This window comes from Plectrocnemia conspersa, unplaced genomic scaffold (genome assembly GCF_051122295.1).
Source record: "Plectrocnemia conspersa isolate PC_06_02 unplaced genomic scaffold, ASM5112229v1 ptg000013l, whole genome shotgun sequence".
Taxonomy (NCBI): Eukaryota; Metazoa; Arthropoda; class Insecta; order Trichoptera; family Polycentropodidae; genus Plectrocnemia; species Plectrocnemia conspersa.
Genome location: NW_028277177.1, coordinates 26,957,790 through 26,974,823, shown reverse-complemented (window position 1 = coordinate 26,974,823; position 17,034 = coordinate 26,957,790). Strand labels below are relative to the sequence as shown.

The following is a 17,034-nucleotide window of genomic DNA, read 5'->3' as shown; positions in this document are numbered from 1 at the left end:
AAACAACAAAAAGTATAATAAATAACAAAACAATATAGTAAATATTTTTTTTATTAAAGATAATAAATTTTACAAATGTTTTTATTAACAATTAGTCTAAATACAAATATATTCGAGCTTTCTCTGATGAAACGATTAAATAAATATCTATATTCATTTTTAATTATTAAGTGTATAAAACATAAAAATATATATTTATGGCGATGATTAATACAATATAAAATTTAGTAAAATTAGTGTTTACGTAGAAACGATAATTAATTAAAAAAGCTTGGCGTTCGTTTACCTTTTACAGTGGACGAAATTATTTCGTAAAATAATATAATATATAAAAAATATATTAAAAATATTGTTAATAATAATAATATTTAGCATTATTTCATTTTAAATTGCAAAATATTTACTTATGTCAATTTAGACAGTGTCGTTTTCCACACTTTCCTGAAAAATAAATTATTTTCACGGTCATATAATAATAATAATTATTTAAAAAATAATAATAAACTAAATATACCTTACTAGACTAAACTAATTATTATTTTTGGTTAAAAAATGATTAGAAGGTGTTAAAATTAAGATTTTATTGACTTTTTAGTTAAATTATTTTTAGTCAAATTTTATGGTGTCAATATACATTTTTTTAAATAAATTACTGTTATTGTAAGAAGTTAATTAAGGCACCTTTTATCATCATAATAAACCTGTTTTTATTTTAGTTAATAAATGCAAAATTGTAAGGCTTTCAATTTCAAACACTTCATATAATGACTACCGTACAATGTATAATATAAATATATTTTTAAAATTGCTTATAGCTATCAATTTAAATTTTACAAAAATATGGCAGATTATAAGCGATTATTTATACAATAAAGTTATATATTCATCAAAATAAAATAAAATCGTATTGACTAAAAAACGCATACAATAATATGGGGGTGACTTTGGCCATATAATATTAGAAGTAACATTTAAAATGCTCATCAATAAGGCAAAGTATCCCTACTTTATCATGTTTAGTATATGTTTTTCATTACACAAAAAAAAATATAAATGGCACATTTTTCTTCCACTAATCGCTAAAAAGATGTATATAGAAGGCAGTAGTTTTACAAGGCACCATATTGGCTACTGAAGTGGCACTAATCGTATCAACGATCAAACATGTATATAATATAATTTATGTATAATACAAGATACAAAATATGCGTAAATAATACAGATACGTCAAGTTAAAAATTCCCAAACTTCTTCATGGTGGTGGAGCTGGTCTCGGACTTACTCGAAGTCGTCATCACCGTCTTCTTCTCGACGACTTCCGAAGACATTGACTGCTTCATAAACTTCCTCTCCATCGAGTCCAACTCCTTGGCGAGCTCCGCGGGAGACTTAGGCACTTTGGTAACCATTGCTTGATAGTCAGATTGTTGGAAGTCCGACGGCCTCATAAAAGCGGATCTTGAATCACCGCTGCTCTGTGACGTGTAGCTCTTCATGGTGTCCGTGTTATGGATCGCGCTCTGTCCAAACTCTCTATTGAAATCGTTCATCGAATCATACGTAGGTTGTACGTTAGAATTTTCATACTTCATATTAGTACTAGTAATCTTCATGGGAGTCGAGCTGTAAATTTTGGTGGTGGTTATCTTTTGAGTGCCATTCGGTATATCTTTGACTTCCGTCATCGTCTCTTGTGAAAAATTCGGTCCACCGTAATTGTATGATTCTTTGCCGAACATTTGAACGGTTTCGTGATTCGGTGATTTAATCCTGCTGATTACTTCTGTAGATGGTTTATTTTTTACGTCGGACGCGAACGAATACGATTGATTGGTTTCAGAATAACCCGACAATTGCGGTTTGTAATCGTAACTGCCGAAGTTGCTGGATTTGTTCGAACCTAGAGTAGAAAACGGAGATCGTTCTTCGAGCTTTTGAATCGGAGACGTCGGACTTTTAGCTCCGTACAGATACGAAGTGGGAGAAGATAAGTTGTTTTTGCTGTATTGTTCCGATTTGAAGTCGTGCACTGACGATAAGACATTTTGACTGTAATTGTTGTGCGATAGATCTGAAGATTCGAATTCGCGCTTGAGATCGAATTTGGCGTTGAATTTGGGACTGAGTGGCGAGCCTAAAGGTTTGCTGGGCTTGTCGATCATGCTAGCGACTCTCGGAGATTCTAACTTTTGCTCTCTAACGTTTGAATATGCAGTAAAAGCGCTGTTTTCGTTATACGATTTTTCTTCTTCGGATTTGCTGTAGTACTCCGGTGATGCGACGTTGAGAGAACGAGGTGTCTCGTAGCACCTTGTCTCGTAACTGAAAATGTTATTTTTGTGAGTAAATATAATACAGTTTTTTGATTAGTAAGCCTTGGATTGCAGATGCTTTAAGGTGTTAACAATACAAGTACCCTCATACCTGGGTGCTAGAATAACTAATCTGATTATATAATAGTACTTATCGTTGCTATGTAATGTGCGGAAGACGATGATAAGCTAAATGTTTTTTACTTTTTCTTTTCACCTACATTTATATGGTCTAAAACCCAGATAAAATTCAGTTTTAAGATTGAATAAAAAATTACCATACAGTCAAAAAAATAGCGAGATAAGGGATGACTCATTAACGGAAAATTCATGGCTTCAATAATTATTGTTTTTCATTTACATATATTTAAATAAAATGTAACATAACCTATAAATAATATATTTTTTACTCGTGAAAAACATAAATGAAATGATATTTATTGATATGTAGTCTTTACGAAAAAAATAAATTCTTCAAAACATAAAAATGATTTCAATCTAATCAAAATGATAATCTGTTGCAATATTACGCGCACCACAAAATCCTACAAAATAGCAAGGAAGGATACTTCAAGAAGAATAAGCTATCAATGATGTTAATAGTCACATATTTGACCATTGCGACGCATAACCTATTACTTCACAATGGTCTTAATATGTTTCTGAACCAACAAACCAACAAATCCAATGTAAAAATGACTTAAAAACAATTTCGCTACTTCTTCTCTATTAAAGATCTTAAAACTATCAATGCAATGACAATTTCATAAGTACAATTTGACGAAGCAAATAATGATAAGCACTTCAAATCGATGAGTCACCCCTTATCTCGCCTTGGCTAAAAATTTTATTCGTCCATTTCATTTATCAAAAATAGGGTTTTTGCATATCACTGTCTTTCGCAATAATTTCAAAAGTAATATCATAAAAAAAGTATATTATGGATCTAGTTGAACGAAGAATTTGTAATTCTAGTATCCATATATAAAGGTTCATTGCACCGTTAGCTCCAAAAAGCATCGGCGATCCGGGGCTTATTGATTAGCAAATACGATTTAAATTGATTCGAAAAATTCTAATCATAAAAAGCCATGCAATTTAAAATACATGCCAAAAAAATACTACTCAAAAACATAGAATAAGCTTAATAGAGCGATTAGTCAAAAGATTTAGATTCTTTGTATAGATATAATAAAAATAAATAGATCTCAACTTTGATTATATCAATTGAAGAAATACATTACTTTGTAAAACTATGTTTTTTTTTGGATTAGAGAATCACGCTTCATGCTGGAATCCCTCGTCGGAGGAGGCGGAGGAGTCAGCTTAAGCTTGTGTTGTAGGTTACTTTGAATCTCTTCGATTTTCGTCACCTCCACGTTCTTTCTCTGAACGTCTACTATCGACGGTAGCATAGTGTGCTGTGGTTTTTTAACCGTGTAAGCGGTTGTCGTTTTATAGATCACTTTATGAAACTCTTCAGTGTTTTGTTCCTCGGTTGTTAACATTCTGATGTTAGGTTGGTTAAGAAGTCGGAAGAAGAGACAAAGCGAAAGAAAAAAATAAACAAACGCATTAGATATAATAGTTACAAATCAGCGAATACTGCATGCACTACTCATCACTACAAATAATAATACATAACCCAAAAATCATATACATTCACATCAATACATGCATATTCTACGTATAAAATTAATTTATATTATTCTACTTATACTAAAAAAAATACACACACAATGGATAAATGCAGTTATAAAAATAAAATGTGATCGTAAAATATTTACAACATTTTATTTTATTTTTATAACTCGAGAAAGCTTAAAAAAAAATGTAAAATGAAAGTCTGGAAAGTTTCATTCCAGATAATGTGCGATAAGATGTGTAACACTTACTCTGTGTTAGACGTGTTAAATGATCTGCAATAATGAAATAAGAAAATAAAATAAAAATAAAATACAGCATCATACCTCCTACGTATCACAACAATTAACGTCAATATGTAACAGTAATAAAATGCAACGAAAAACATAATAGTAAACATAAAAAATACAGCAAAAGCACATATAAATGGTGTCGAATGTCGAAAGCACAACATGTAACATTTCATATAAACGTACCATCACAAAGGTTCTGAATGTCGGCGTTATGATGTTAGTAATGAAGCATTAGTATTGTTAAGCGGCTTAACTAGAAAATAAGTATTCCTCGTTGTCTTTAATATCTGATTAATGAACCGCAATGAACGATCAGATGTTCATTTAAGGATCCAATCCAGAGCAGCATGCCAAGAAAAAGATGATATTAATAGTTGTATTAGCGTTAGTTAAAAAATGTAAGACAATTCATGGAATAAATTATTAAAAAATTAAATAATATATTAGATAATTTCATATGCAAAGGCCATCTTAATTATGATTATTATATACGTTATATTTCTCAAAGCTCAGTAGAAATTCTATAAGCTTCCCCTATTTTATTTCTTATTTTAATATGCATTAACCCTTTGAACTCCTATGTCGGTGGACTCGATATTTTTTTCAAACTGTCAAATAAATGTCCAATATACACATTGAAGACATTTTAATTTAAATTTATTTTTATATATACTTTAAACCTGCTTCAAACATAATTATTAAAAATTCACCGAAAACTGTTGAAAATGTCTTTGGAGTGCAAAGGGTTAGTATCGAAACTGATACCTAATTGGGACTTAAATGAATGCTCTTGTCTATATGGCTGAGATTATACAGAACCTTTATTTATCCATTACTTACATTTTAAAATTATCTAATAAATTACATAGTGATTATGGATACATACACTCAACCATTCCATGATGTACAATAATTTCAATTAAATGATTAGCGATATTAAAAATTTATTCTTACCGGGTCGTAAATCCCTCGTAGTTTTGCACCGGTTTCGACATCTTATCTTCGTTGCCCATCGACGTGTTTATAGTCCTCGAAAAGGTCGATAGGTTGGTCGTCATCGGAGGAGGAGGATTGGGAGGCGGCGGAGACGGCTGCTTCACCATTTTGTCGATGTTCGACGAGAATATGGACGATTTGTTGACAGTCGAATACTCTTGGCTGACTCTTTGATTGTATCCGGGACTGGCTGGGGTGAAGTCAGTCGATTTGTTGAAACTCATAGATTGATTGAAAGAAGCGTTTTTGGCCGACGTATCCGACATATATCCCTCCTGTCTGGTGCTGTTCAGGGAGTATCCATACGGACTTCCTCGTGAATCGTTTAGGGGATAACCGCCAGAATGAAGGGTAACTTCATTATCGGTTTCGTCGCCCGAAGTGTCGCCGCCTTTAAGCTTATATTTGGCCTGTCTAATGGCTGTCAATCTGCCTCTGGCTTCGTCCAATTGTCGCTCGATTCTGAGAACTTCCGACCGAGCGTTGATCTCTTGAGCGATGCCTCCGACCATTCGTCGGTTCAAAACGAGGCAACGCTCCTCTTCGTGTGATATGGCCTTCTGAGCCGCCCTCACTAAGTTATCGGTCGATTTGATGACGGCGTTTCCGGCTGATTGTAGACGTCTCGTCGATTCGGAATTCGGATCAGCTTTTACTTTGCAGGCGACGAGGAGCTGAGCGGTGGATCCAGCCACTTGCTTAGCAGCCGATACGAGTCGTTCTTCGGATCCTAAGCCTTGCACTAAAGCGTTAGCGCTTTCGGCGAGAGAATGAGCTGCCGCTGCTGTTAAACGAGCGGCTGATACCAAACCTTCAGACCATTGTCCGTCGTCGGATGAATGTAAAGGTCTGCGAGCGACTTTACCCTAAATTTAAGAAAAAAATAATATTATTCATGCATTTGTCATAATAAAAACTTATCAAGATATATTACCTGATCAATCAACTCTCTCTGAGCGGCGCTAGCGGCTCTCACCAAAGCGGAAGTCGCCGCAATGATCGACTTAGCAGCTTCAAGGATCATCTCGTCGAAATTGAGATTCATATCCGTTTCCTATAAGTGGATACGTAAAAATATTAGCATAAAAAGATCTGATTGAGTCGATTAACAATTGAAATTACTTCCTCACAGGTGCGCTATTCCACTGTATGAATATGTTTGATTCCTGGGTGATTATAATAAATTGAAACAACCAAGAATATCAAACATATCTAACAGTAGAAAGCTGATTTGTTTCTTCTGGACTGGCGTTAATGGATCAGAAATAAGATATATAAGCGATGCGATCGCGATACATACTATAACTCCTCTGCGAGGTCTCAAAGCGGCCAGTTTATTAGCGGCGGCGTCAATGGACGCAGCAGCGCCGAGTAGCTCATTTTCAGCGATCACAGTAGGATCATCTGGATCGACCCAATCGGAACCTGTAGATAAAATATATATGAATATAAATGTATAAATGAGGTGATATATTGATAAGAGCAATTGTTCGACCTTTCAATGCTTCTGCGGCGGCGACAATTTCAGCAGCAGCTTGAGCGACTGCTAATCCGTGCTCCGGGAAAGTCTGTTTGACACCCGATTGTCCTTGAACGGCTTTAAGGACAGCTAGTAAAAGATTGCGATAAGAATTTGCAGCATCGTGTCCAGCTTTCAATGTGCGATTGCGAAGTTCTTCAGTTTCGGCACACTTATAAGCAGCTCCCTACATATTAAAACGATAGTTAAATAATGAAACATATATTAAACGTACTGATAGCGTACTTTGCAAATTGTGAGCATATCGCCGATTGCTCGCCGTCCAATGTTAGCGGCCGCAATGATATCATCTTGTTTAGCCGAGTTTCCGGCAGCCACGGCTTTGGCAGTGGCGACTGTGATGGCTTTAGTGCAACGAACTAATTCTTCGGGAGTGGCGGTGAGTTTTGGAGCACCGGGTGAAAGAAGTAGCTATAAAATATGAACATATTATCAAATGTACAAATAAAATATTTTAAAAATCAGAAAAAGATTGAAATATAATCTTTGCATTTTGAAACAACAAATACAAAAACGTAACAAGAACTTCACAAAAATTTGCGACGCACACCTGTTTTAGAGATAAGTATTAAACGACCATAAAGGGTGGGCCTTTTCAATATTTTGTTTCGTTCAACGAACGAATTCTATGAATTTCGGTCATAGTAGAAACCACAATATTGATCAATTATTCGAATATTCATATAGTTAAAAGATAAGACTCAAAAAACAATACCTTGACTTCTTGAGCGATGGCTTCAATGGTTGCTTCTAAAGCTCTCGTTCCGCGTGTATGTTCATCTTCGACGGCCTTCACGGTCTTCAATAGTGACGTAACATTCGTGACCATCACCTAAAATAAAAATTAACTCAGTCAACTCTAGTTTCGTACATATTTCCATTCCAAATCCTGTGATATACCAAGACCTCAAAAGAGCACAGTGGGACAGTAGAAAGATGCAAATACCAGTGTATGATAGATTTGTGATCTTAATTTAGCTCGCTTAAAAAGGCATTTGATTATTTCTCTGTATGTATTTTTACAAATTGCATCGATCAAAATCCATGCGATTTGCAAACATTTTTTTATATATAACACGTCTGACAATTGTTAATAAAACTGATAAAACAATGCATTTATGCTCATTCAAAGCTTGCGCCGCACGTTTCGGAAACCTCGCTGTCCCCAGTACCAAAGATTCAAGCTATGAATTGATGTTTTTATCGTTGTTAATAGACAGTCTAGCAAAGACAAACATTTAGATTCGTCTTCGTTATAATCTAAACTACGAGATACGTGTGATGCGGGAGTGTGACAACTGTAATCAATATTGGACTTCACAAACACAATGCTGGAAAAAATGTGATTTTAAGTGCCGGTTAGTATCGATGAGTTAAGTCAGTTATAAAAGCTAAGCTCGCATATAAAAACAGTGAGGAAGATCTCGTTTATACTTTGATCAGAGACGCTCGCCGCTTCTACATCAGCCGAGTATGTTTTTAGTAAGTCAAGCTGGAAACCAAAACATCCTATAGTTATAGATTTATAACATTAACAAACTGCACTGATGAAAAATAGAAAAAAAGCAAAATTAAGTTCGTTATTAATGGTGATGTTAATCTAAACAAGGGATTATGATCGCCGATCAGTATTTTTTTTGTTACTAAAATTGTTGTAAGTCAACGCTGAAGAATATCCAGTTTAATTAATTGAAACGTTGTCATATGTTAAATTATATAACATATTAAGGTCAAGGTCATTTAAATCGCATTAGTATAACTCTGAAAAAAAATATTTACATTTATATACATTAAGTATGAAATATGTACATATAATTTTTTTTTATAAATTTGGAAAATAAAAACATACACATGCCTCAGTAATATTTATATAACAAAATTGTTTACGGTAAAACATTGACATCAAAATCCCTTGTTTTTAAAGTTAAATATATAATAATTGTTGACCTTTTTGCATTCTTAAAATAAGGAAAAGTATATGAACGGTTCCTAAAAAGTCCTTATTAAAATATATTGATAAATAACGTCACACTCTAATGTTACTATCAGACAATCGTGATATAATAAAATAAAAATAACAAAAAGCTAGTGATTTTAATATGCTCATATAATGACGTAACTGAAAAAATATTTGTAAAACAAAGTGTTTTAAGACTACATAGGAAATAATTGTTTCTTCATATCTTGTTTACTTAGTTTGATACAACAGTTTTATCGCAGTTGTTATATAGCAGATCATTATGGAAAAGTTATACACACGTAATGACATTACTCAAAAATATTTGCATAAAATCAATCTGCGTTATTTTTACTGATATAAACTAATATGCGAAAAGTCGTTAAGGATGCATCATTGAATTGATGAAAGAGTACAGTTGTGTCAGTATTGCATCATCATGTTAATATAATTTTTGTGTAAAGCCTACATATTTTAATGTGTCACTTTCTTGATAAAATAGTTTTTTAAGAACAATGTCATAATAGTAAATATCCTGTTTTTAAAAATAAAAACAGGATTTTGCATAGTGTCATAAGTCAAAAAAGTTGCTTGAGAATTCAGTACAGTGAATGAAGAGCTAATGATTCATTTACTTCACTCCAATCAGTAATTATAATGAATCAAAATATAGGAATTATTTTTCGAGTTATGCCATTGTAATAGCGAATGAGTATTTGTGTTTATAACATTTAACATGCATCTTTCCCTTATTCAATCTTTGTGCAAAAATAAGAAAAATATATGTTGAGACACAATTCTAAGAAAATATTTATATATTTTAAATGATTTGTGACTTAAGTGTGTATTTTTAATAAAATATTTTTTTCGTAAAGGATCGATTCATATAATTTCAATTAAATTAAATGCAAAAAGATCACAAACAGAGAATTATAACAAGGGTACCCAAGTCTTCAAAATAGCGTCACTTATCTGAAAGAATAGTAGAATTTCGATGGTCGGAGTAATTGGGTACCCCCATATATTGGTTGTTGTGATTATATATATATATAAATAAATAAATATAGGAAGATAAATGTGTGAATGGAAGAAAAACACCCATCAACAAGCTTGAATAATCCTGAAAGTATGCAAACCGGTTTGTCCGATTGGTGCCGTTCTGTTCTCTGCCCCTCTTTGGGTATCTGTTCGTAAAACTTCCACCATCGATCCATCGAGCCGAACTGCTTCGCTCTATTCGTTACGACGTCTTCGTAAATGGACCACCAGTTGTTTGCGTAAAACTGCATCGGATAATTCAAGCTCAAGTCTTGCACTTTGGTCTCAGACTCGATCGGAATCATGCGCACAGTTGACCATTCTTTGCTCGTAGTCTCCGAGTCCATGATGTTTTTGATGATGTTCGTGTTTGTTTCAATATTTTTAACGATGCTCTTCGGACGCATCATCGACGTTAATTTCTTTAGATCCTCCAAAGTCATCGAGTTTGAATATGTATGACTCGGTTGATATTTAACAGAAGTTGTTCTAGGAAGAGTATTGTTTTTATCCAAAGTCTTATTAACTTTGCAAGAACGACATTTTAAAGTGCTACTAGTGCTCTTCTTGCTCATCTCTTCTTCGTAATATCTTTTATACAATTTTTCTATTTCTTCATAATGCTGTTCCATCTTACAGAGATCTTTAAATGAAAACTCGACATTTTCAATGTCAGATATATCTGCGTAGATATTATCGAAAGCTTCTACTAACGATTCTTCTTTAGTTTGCTTCCTCAGCATTTGAATCTTATACAACTCTTGAAGTTTATCTATGATCGGATCGAATCCTTTGTAATTGAAATGTAATTTAGAAAAGCCTTCGAGATCAGTAATCACATTGTCAAATTCGCGATTGACCATTAATTTTTTAACTTCTTTGATACTATCAAGAGGTTCAACTATTGAAACTTGCTTATTCTTCGCATCTTCGGTTATATCGCCAATTTTAAGCTCGCCGCTAAACTGATTCAACTTCTCTTTAGTTTCTAAAGATTTTTCATAATTTTTCAAAAATAACGCTCTCCAAATTTCCGCTTCCATATTGAAGATCTGCCAATATTCTTCATTAGTCGTTATAATATCTAAATAGTTGCATGAATTGGGAGGAATATCGGCGGGTATTGGAGAGGGCGTCTGTTTTCTTAAACTACTGACTTTTGGCAATGTTTTCGGCTTATCTGAAGGTTCCGTTTCTACATCGATATCATTAACTATGCTCACCATATATTTCATTTCAATATCTAAGTTCTTCAAAATATCGAATTTCTCAACGGAATCTATTTTCAATTTATTCCTTTCGTTTTCATCAAGCTTAGCGACAACCTGTTCTAGTTTCTTAATCTCGTTAAAAACTATCATCTCGGCGTATTTCAGAATACGAAGCTCTATATCAAATTTAGATTCCGGTTTTTTATAACTCCACTGAGTGTGACTACTGTTCAAGCTGACGACGGAATCTACTTTGGCGTTTCCGCACAGATCTTCGACTTGCTTTTCATAATTTTCTATTTCGTCTTGACTAGAATCTTCTAATATTTTAATCAATTCTTCTTCTTGATCGGAAATAAACCAATCGGTTTCGGAGTCATAATTTGATATGCTGTTTTTCCTGTTATCAGGTCCTAAGGATGTACTTCTAAAATCTGAGACGTAAGGTTTCTCAGCTTTGACAGGCAAGCTCCATCTTCTCTTATCATCGGAATTACTTACACTTTCCATCTATACAGCATCAAAATCTTACGTTAGTATCATATATAACAAGTATGTAAATAAGAACATTGTGAAACAGTCCAATATTGATCATAAGACTCCGGCAACATATTCACATGATGATGAAGACGATGTTTGGAATATAAAATATATACAAATAAGTCACAGATGAGACAAACCTTTGCCGAATCCTTGAGGCGAGACATGGCCGGATCTCCGATGTGCTTGCCGCTGGCGTCTTTGGTGGCTTGAATTAGATCTTTGAGAGCAGCTGCAACATCGCGAACTGCGTGTATTAGCATGACTTGTGAATCAGGATTGCTGCTTCCCAATGACATGGCTCCTTGTTTGACGACTTCGGATAATTGAACTAGAATTTTAGTTAAATCCAGTTACATTTAGTCTGTAGTTTAATACTAATACATTTATTACAAAATATCAATTACCAATTGTAGTGACAGCATTTTGAGCTGCTTTTGCCAACTCTTCTTGACTGTTAGCAGCGCCTGCCACCAATGTCTTCGTATCCTCGACAAGACTCTTAGCCGTCTTCAATATAGATTCTCTATGATCAGCGAACACGTCATTTTCGTCTTCGGCGTGAAGAGTTCCAGCACTAGCAAACAAGATGGTCGTGTCTAAGTCACCAATAATGGCCCCAACAGTAGCCGCGGCGTCGATGCAAGCTTGAGTTCCGCGCGATCCGGCCTGTAAAGCTCCTAATACCACTCCGACTTTCTCGGAGACGTGCTTTGAACTTTCAGCGACTTGATGCTGAGCTTTCGAGTCTCTGGACGATTGGCAAATGCCACCAGCGTTCACCAAATTGATCACTGATCCTCCCAATTCAACGACAGACGTTCTTATCCTAATACATTAATAAATCGTAAGTTTTAATTAGACTCTCCTATTTTATATAAAAATACTTACTTTTGCGCTATGTCATTGTTGCTGGTTGTAGCGGCAGCTCCGATTGAATCTTGAGCAAGTTGATTGTATCGGTGAGTGAGGTCTCCGGCTAAAGTAGCAAGCTTAGAAACATCGGTGCCAGATTTGGCAGTCATTTCTGTCGCCAATCTGGCTATTTCTTTAGCAGCGCCGACCATGCGAGTTTGATAATCGACAAATGAATCTGATTCATTGAACGCTCCGATCAAAGACATTCTATGATCTGTGATGCGAGTCACAGAACGAGTCAGAGAATCCAAGAGACCGGAGACTATTCCTCTTTGTGCCGATAATGTTTCAGCACTAGCTAAAAGCTCCGACGCTGAATCGCGTATGTTTTGACTGTGTTCATTGACATCCGAGTGGGCCCCAGTTGCTCTTGGATTTCCGCCTGCTTCCTTGGCTGCTAAAATGAGCATATTGCAGCCTTCGACGACAGTTTTGGCTTGATCGAGAATGGTCGATTGCTGTTGCGTATCCACCATGTTGGAAGCTGTTCCGATTGCAGCCGTCACGAGCGGTTCTACGTATGATATCTAAAACAAAACAAGATATTGAGTAACATTTATTTGACATCCGACAGTATCATTATAATAATATAATAATAATACCATTTGATTGACAGAATGGCCCAGATTTTCGGCTTCAAATTTAGCAGCAGCCCTGAGCGGCTCCAATTTATCTAACATTTCAGTAACTGAACTCTCCATTTGTTGAGTGTATCCTTGCAAAGAGTTGCCTTTTCTCGCGGGCAAAGTCTGAGACACTGCCATGAGTGATGCCTGATCGATCTCGCGCAATTGAGATCGAAGAATGTCAATGGCGGCCAAACACTCGCTCTGCCCTGGAGCTTTATCTCTATAAATTGATAATAATTAACATAGAAATTTAAAAGTATTTTATTATTATCTATATATCATATTTTGAAAACATACCTAATGTTATTGACAAGCGATTTGATATTTTCCGATACACTCCTGCTGTGAGTGGCTAAATTATGCCACTGTCCCTTATCGTTAGGTTCGACGGCCAAGAATTTAGCTGATTCAATCATTGAACATGAAGCTTGGATGATGTTTCTATAATATAGAAATATTATTTTATTGTAAATTCATGTGACAGGGATTTATTATTCCTAATATTTTTTAATATTGTATGATTTGATAAGTACAATACCTTCCACTTTCCAAGATCGGTTCTTGCGCCCTTCTTGCTTGAGTTGAAATACGAGCTGGAACTGACACGAATTCAGGACTATTGGCAAACTGGCATAAGCTCTTCACAGCGTCCAACAGTGGCACTGTCGCCGATGCGCATTTAGCGCGATTAGCTTCCGAATAATTGTTATCGAGCTTCTTGATCTCTTTGACCAATTCGGCAGTAGCGTTAGCCACATCTTTAGCGGATTGGACAAAGTGTCTCTTAGCCACCGGATTGGTAGTCTTGGATGAGGCTATGCGGCACGCGTTGCATAGAGAGCTTGTGTGTTTAGCGATTGAAGTGGCAGCAGCTAAGACCTATGTAACGTAAAAATAATTATATAAGAAGAATGATAAATTTAAATTAAAATACATTAACATACTTGTTGTTCGTTGCTTGCAGGATTCACCAATATAGTACAAGCCTGCTGGATGACTTGAGAAGCTCTTGCAAATTGACTCTGATCGACCAAACCTGGTCTTCCCGCGATGCTTGAAGGATCGGATACTGCTACCAAATAACCAGCTTGTGCCGTGTATTCAATCAAGCCGCAAACTGAATCAGAGACAGTCTTAACCGAAATGCCGAACTGTTCGTGGTCGGATATTTTAGCATGAGTGCCCATTCCAGACATGCCGTCGCCTATTATTATTATACATAAGTTTAATAAAGATATTTTTAAAATATATATTCATCTAGTTTCAATATAATACCGAGAGTTTTAGATTGTTCGATGATGGAATCGACGCATTGGAAGTAACCGAGATCGTTCACAGGTTCCGAGGGATGCTGCAATAGAGGTCGCACACTATGGATGCTCCTGACAGCGCTGTCGCATTCTTTTTGACCTGGCGCAGCTGATGTGCACACGTCGACCAAATAATTGATGCTATCGGTGACTGCTCTAGCGGCGGCCGATAGCTTATTTTTAGAATTGGGTTGCATCGGATCGTTTGATACTGATTTTGCAGTAGTCAAGAGTTTTGACGATTCTACCGAAACGTTCTTCATCGACATCACCATTTGAGTTTGAACGTCGTAATCCTTAAAATATAAATAAATGTTAATATACATATATAAAATATGATAAATCAAAGAGTTGATCCTACTGTTGCTTGTCCAGCCATCTCCATCGATACGCCGAGTAGTTCGTTGAAAGCTCTACCGAATTGCTTGCTTGTGTCGCTCAATTGAGCTGGTGATTCTACAGCTTGTACCGTTTCAGTGGCAGCGGCGGTTAAACCAGCAGCGGCCACATTAAGCTCTTGTTGAAGTTGTCTAGAATAGAATTTAACATGTTTTTAACCTCATTTTTGTAGAATAAATTTAAAAATAAGATCACGTACCCGTAGCTTTTATTGCTGCTTGGAAATTCACCCATCGTTAAGATTTGAAGAGTCTCATTGATGACTTCGATCGTGTTATCCACTTCTTGATTACCAGGGAGCGAGTTAACGCCGTAATCTAAAGCTTGAGATACATTTTTAGCGATGATCGTCAATCGGGTGATATCAGTGGTGCTGGTGGTGGCCAAGCATTTCTTAGCTTCTTCGATTAACAGCAATGATTCCGACATTATTTGTTGGGTTGAATTGATAGAACTAAAAATAGACGTCGTTAAGTATATTCTAATAAATACTACGATAGTTATTTAATAAGACACTTACATTTCTCTGGTGGAAGGAGCCGAAGCCACGAGACCTCTAGTTGCTCCTGCATAAGAACGTAAAGCCTGCGCCGTATCCTGAGCGGCTCGTCCGGCATAATCGTGGCTACCTTGTTGAGCCGCTGAGATCAAACGAGCAGCGGCACCTCCGACAGCGCGACCGGCTGCTGTTAATTCTTGAGATGTCGATTCAACCTTCAACGACAAATTAATTAAAAAATAATATAGAGAGCAACTTATTTATTAAAAATCAATACTTACAGTTTCACCAGGCAGTGGCTTCAAACGGAACTCTCTAGCGGCTCGATCGACTTCCTCGAGTTCGTGCTGCAAAGATCTGATTATCTCTGCAGCTGCGTCTAATTCAAGACCTGTACAAGACGATCTAGCTCTTCCAACTGCAGTTCTGTTTTATAATAACATATAATTGATCAATATTGATTTAAATGAAATGAAGTAAATATAAGAATAATTTCAATACCTCAAATCGGTGCAACTAGTGACGAATTGCTGAGACGTCTTATTTAATTGTAATGCTGAAGCTTGATCTTGGACAGTCGGTAATACGGCTCGTGCGGCTTGAGCGACATGAGCGGCAGGCTATATAGATTAAATGTATTATAAACAATGACGAGCAAAAATTGTATTGTTATAATAGAAAATAACTCACTTGCAAGAATGCTTCGGAAGCATTGATCAAATGAAGTTGGGCGTTTGAATCGTCTGGATGCATAGAAGTTACTTTGACACCTTCGATGAGTCGCGGTATGTGCTCTGCTAATACTCTACATTCTTGAATGAGCGTTTCTTGCGAGTGCTTATTGGTGTTGTGGACTCCGGCGTTCTGAGCTGATGCGATCAATTGAGTGCCAGTTGAAGCAGCTTGCTTGGCAGCAGACTAAAAAAAATCAATATGATTTCGACTCTATAACATTGTATGAAATAAATAATGAAATTAATACTTACGGTCAATCTTATGAAGAGCTGTCTCTTGACGTCGGGAGCTGAAGCAGCGTAATCAGTGGTTACGTAGCGGATCTCTTCTGCAGCGTGACACAAAGCTTCTTGTTTCATTTTATCTTGCGGAGAGCTAGCGCATTGCCTGGCAGCTTCGACCATTTTAGCCGTGGCGTCGGCCAGAAGCTTGGCGGCTGCTAATAACCGTCTTTGAGTCTCAGAATCAGGTTGCTTTTCGGCTTCCATCTATTTAAAATATACAAATCAATATCTGCATGAGTATATTCGTATCGTAGCAACTGTACCTTGATGTTCTGTATCAATTGAGCCGTTGCCTGTCCGAGTAATCTAGCCTGTCTGACCATCTCGACCGTGTTCCCAGATGATGAACAGAGACGATCGGTGGCCGTCATGATGCATTCCACTGATGTTTCGTGTATCGTTTCTTTGACTTGACGACGATCTATCACAGAATATATTTTTTATACATGATACGATCTTAAAAATATTATAAAAATGAATTATATACCGGCATTGACGTGGTGTAACAAATCGTCTAAAGCGCGAGTTACATCAGCAGCGGCTGTTGCCAAATCAGTTAACGCTGGATTCGGAGACGGAGCTACCTTTTCGCATTCGTTGACCAGTTTCCGAACCGCTGCCGCTACTTGCTTAGCGGCTCCGCCGATCTGCTCTCTGCACGCCGGACTCGACAACGTCGGTGCAACAACCTATGTTGTTTATTATTAATATTTTTCGTAAAAATATGTG

General features: G+C 36.1%; 1 protein-coding gene across 10 annotated transcripts in view; it reads right to left on the bottom strand.

Moving 5' to 3' along the window:
* Positions 1-263: 263 nt before the first annotated feature.
* rhea (Talin_middle and talin-RS domain-containing protein rhea) overlaps positions 264-17,034 on the bottom strand; it is a 53,774-nt gene continuing 37,003 nt past the window's right edge. For 2 of the 10 annotated variants that reach the window (XM_088201637.1, XM_088201638.1), the window contains exons 14-39: positions 16,793-16,994; positions 16,569-16,726; positions 16,273-16,509; positions 15,977-16,204; positions 15,788-15,906; positions 15,568-15,712; positions 15,308-15,501; positions 14,987-15,241; positions 14,750-14,918; positions 14,354-14,684; positions 14,023-14,282; positions 13,617-13,957; positions 13,376-13,519; positions 13,052-13,298; positions 12,423-12,976; positions 11,939-12,360; positions 11,672-11,862; positions 9,879-11,501; positions 7,501-7,617; positions 7,011-7,196; positions 6,741-6,951; positions 6,546-6,670; positions 6,180-6,299; positions 5,204-6,111; positions 4,208-4,231; positions 616-2,322 (exon numbers count right to left, since the gene is read on the bottom strand). In XM_088201637.1, coding sequence (XP_088057763.1) covers positions 1,233-2,322; positions 4,208-4,231; positions 5,204-6,111; positions 6,180-6,299; positions 6,546-6,670; positions 6,741-6,951; positions 7,011-7,196; positions 7,501-7,617; positions 9,879-11,501; positions 11,672-11,862; positions 11,939-12,360; positions 12,423-12,976; positions 13,052-13,298; positions 13,376-13,519; positions 13,617-13,957; positions 14,023-14,282; positions 14,354-14,684; positions 14,750-14,918; positions 14,987-15,241; positions 15,308-15,501; positions 15,568-15,712; positions 15,788-15,906; positions 15,977-16,204; positions 16,273-16,509; positions 16,569-16,726; positions 16,793-16,994 — 8,601 coding nt within the window. In that variant the 3' untranslated portion in view covers positions 616-1,232. Of the gene's footprint in view, positions 442-615; positions 2,323-3,556; positions 3,822-4,207; positions 4,232-4,432; positions 4,537-5,203; positions 6,112-6,179; positions 6,300-6,545; positions 6,671-6,740; positions 6,952-7,010; positions 7,197-7,500; positions 7,618-9,878; positions 11,502-11,671; positions 11,863-11,938; positions 12,361-12,422; positions 12,977-13,051; positions 13,299-13,375; positions 13,520-13,616; positions 13,958-14,022; positions 14,283-14,353; positions 14,685-14,749; positions 14,919-14,986; positions 15,242-15,307; positions 15,502-15,567; positions 15,713-15,787; positions 15,907-15,976; positions 16,205-16,272; positions 16,510-16,568; positions 16,727-16,792; positions 16,995-17,034 lie in introns of those variants that run through there. The other 8 variants (XR_015811926.1, XM_088201640.1, XM_088201641.1 and 5 more) reach the window with 8 other exon arrangements.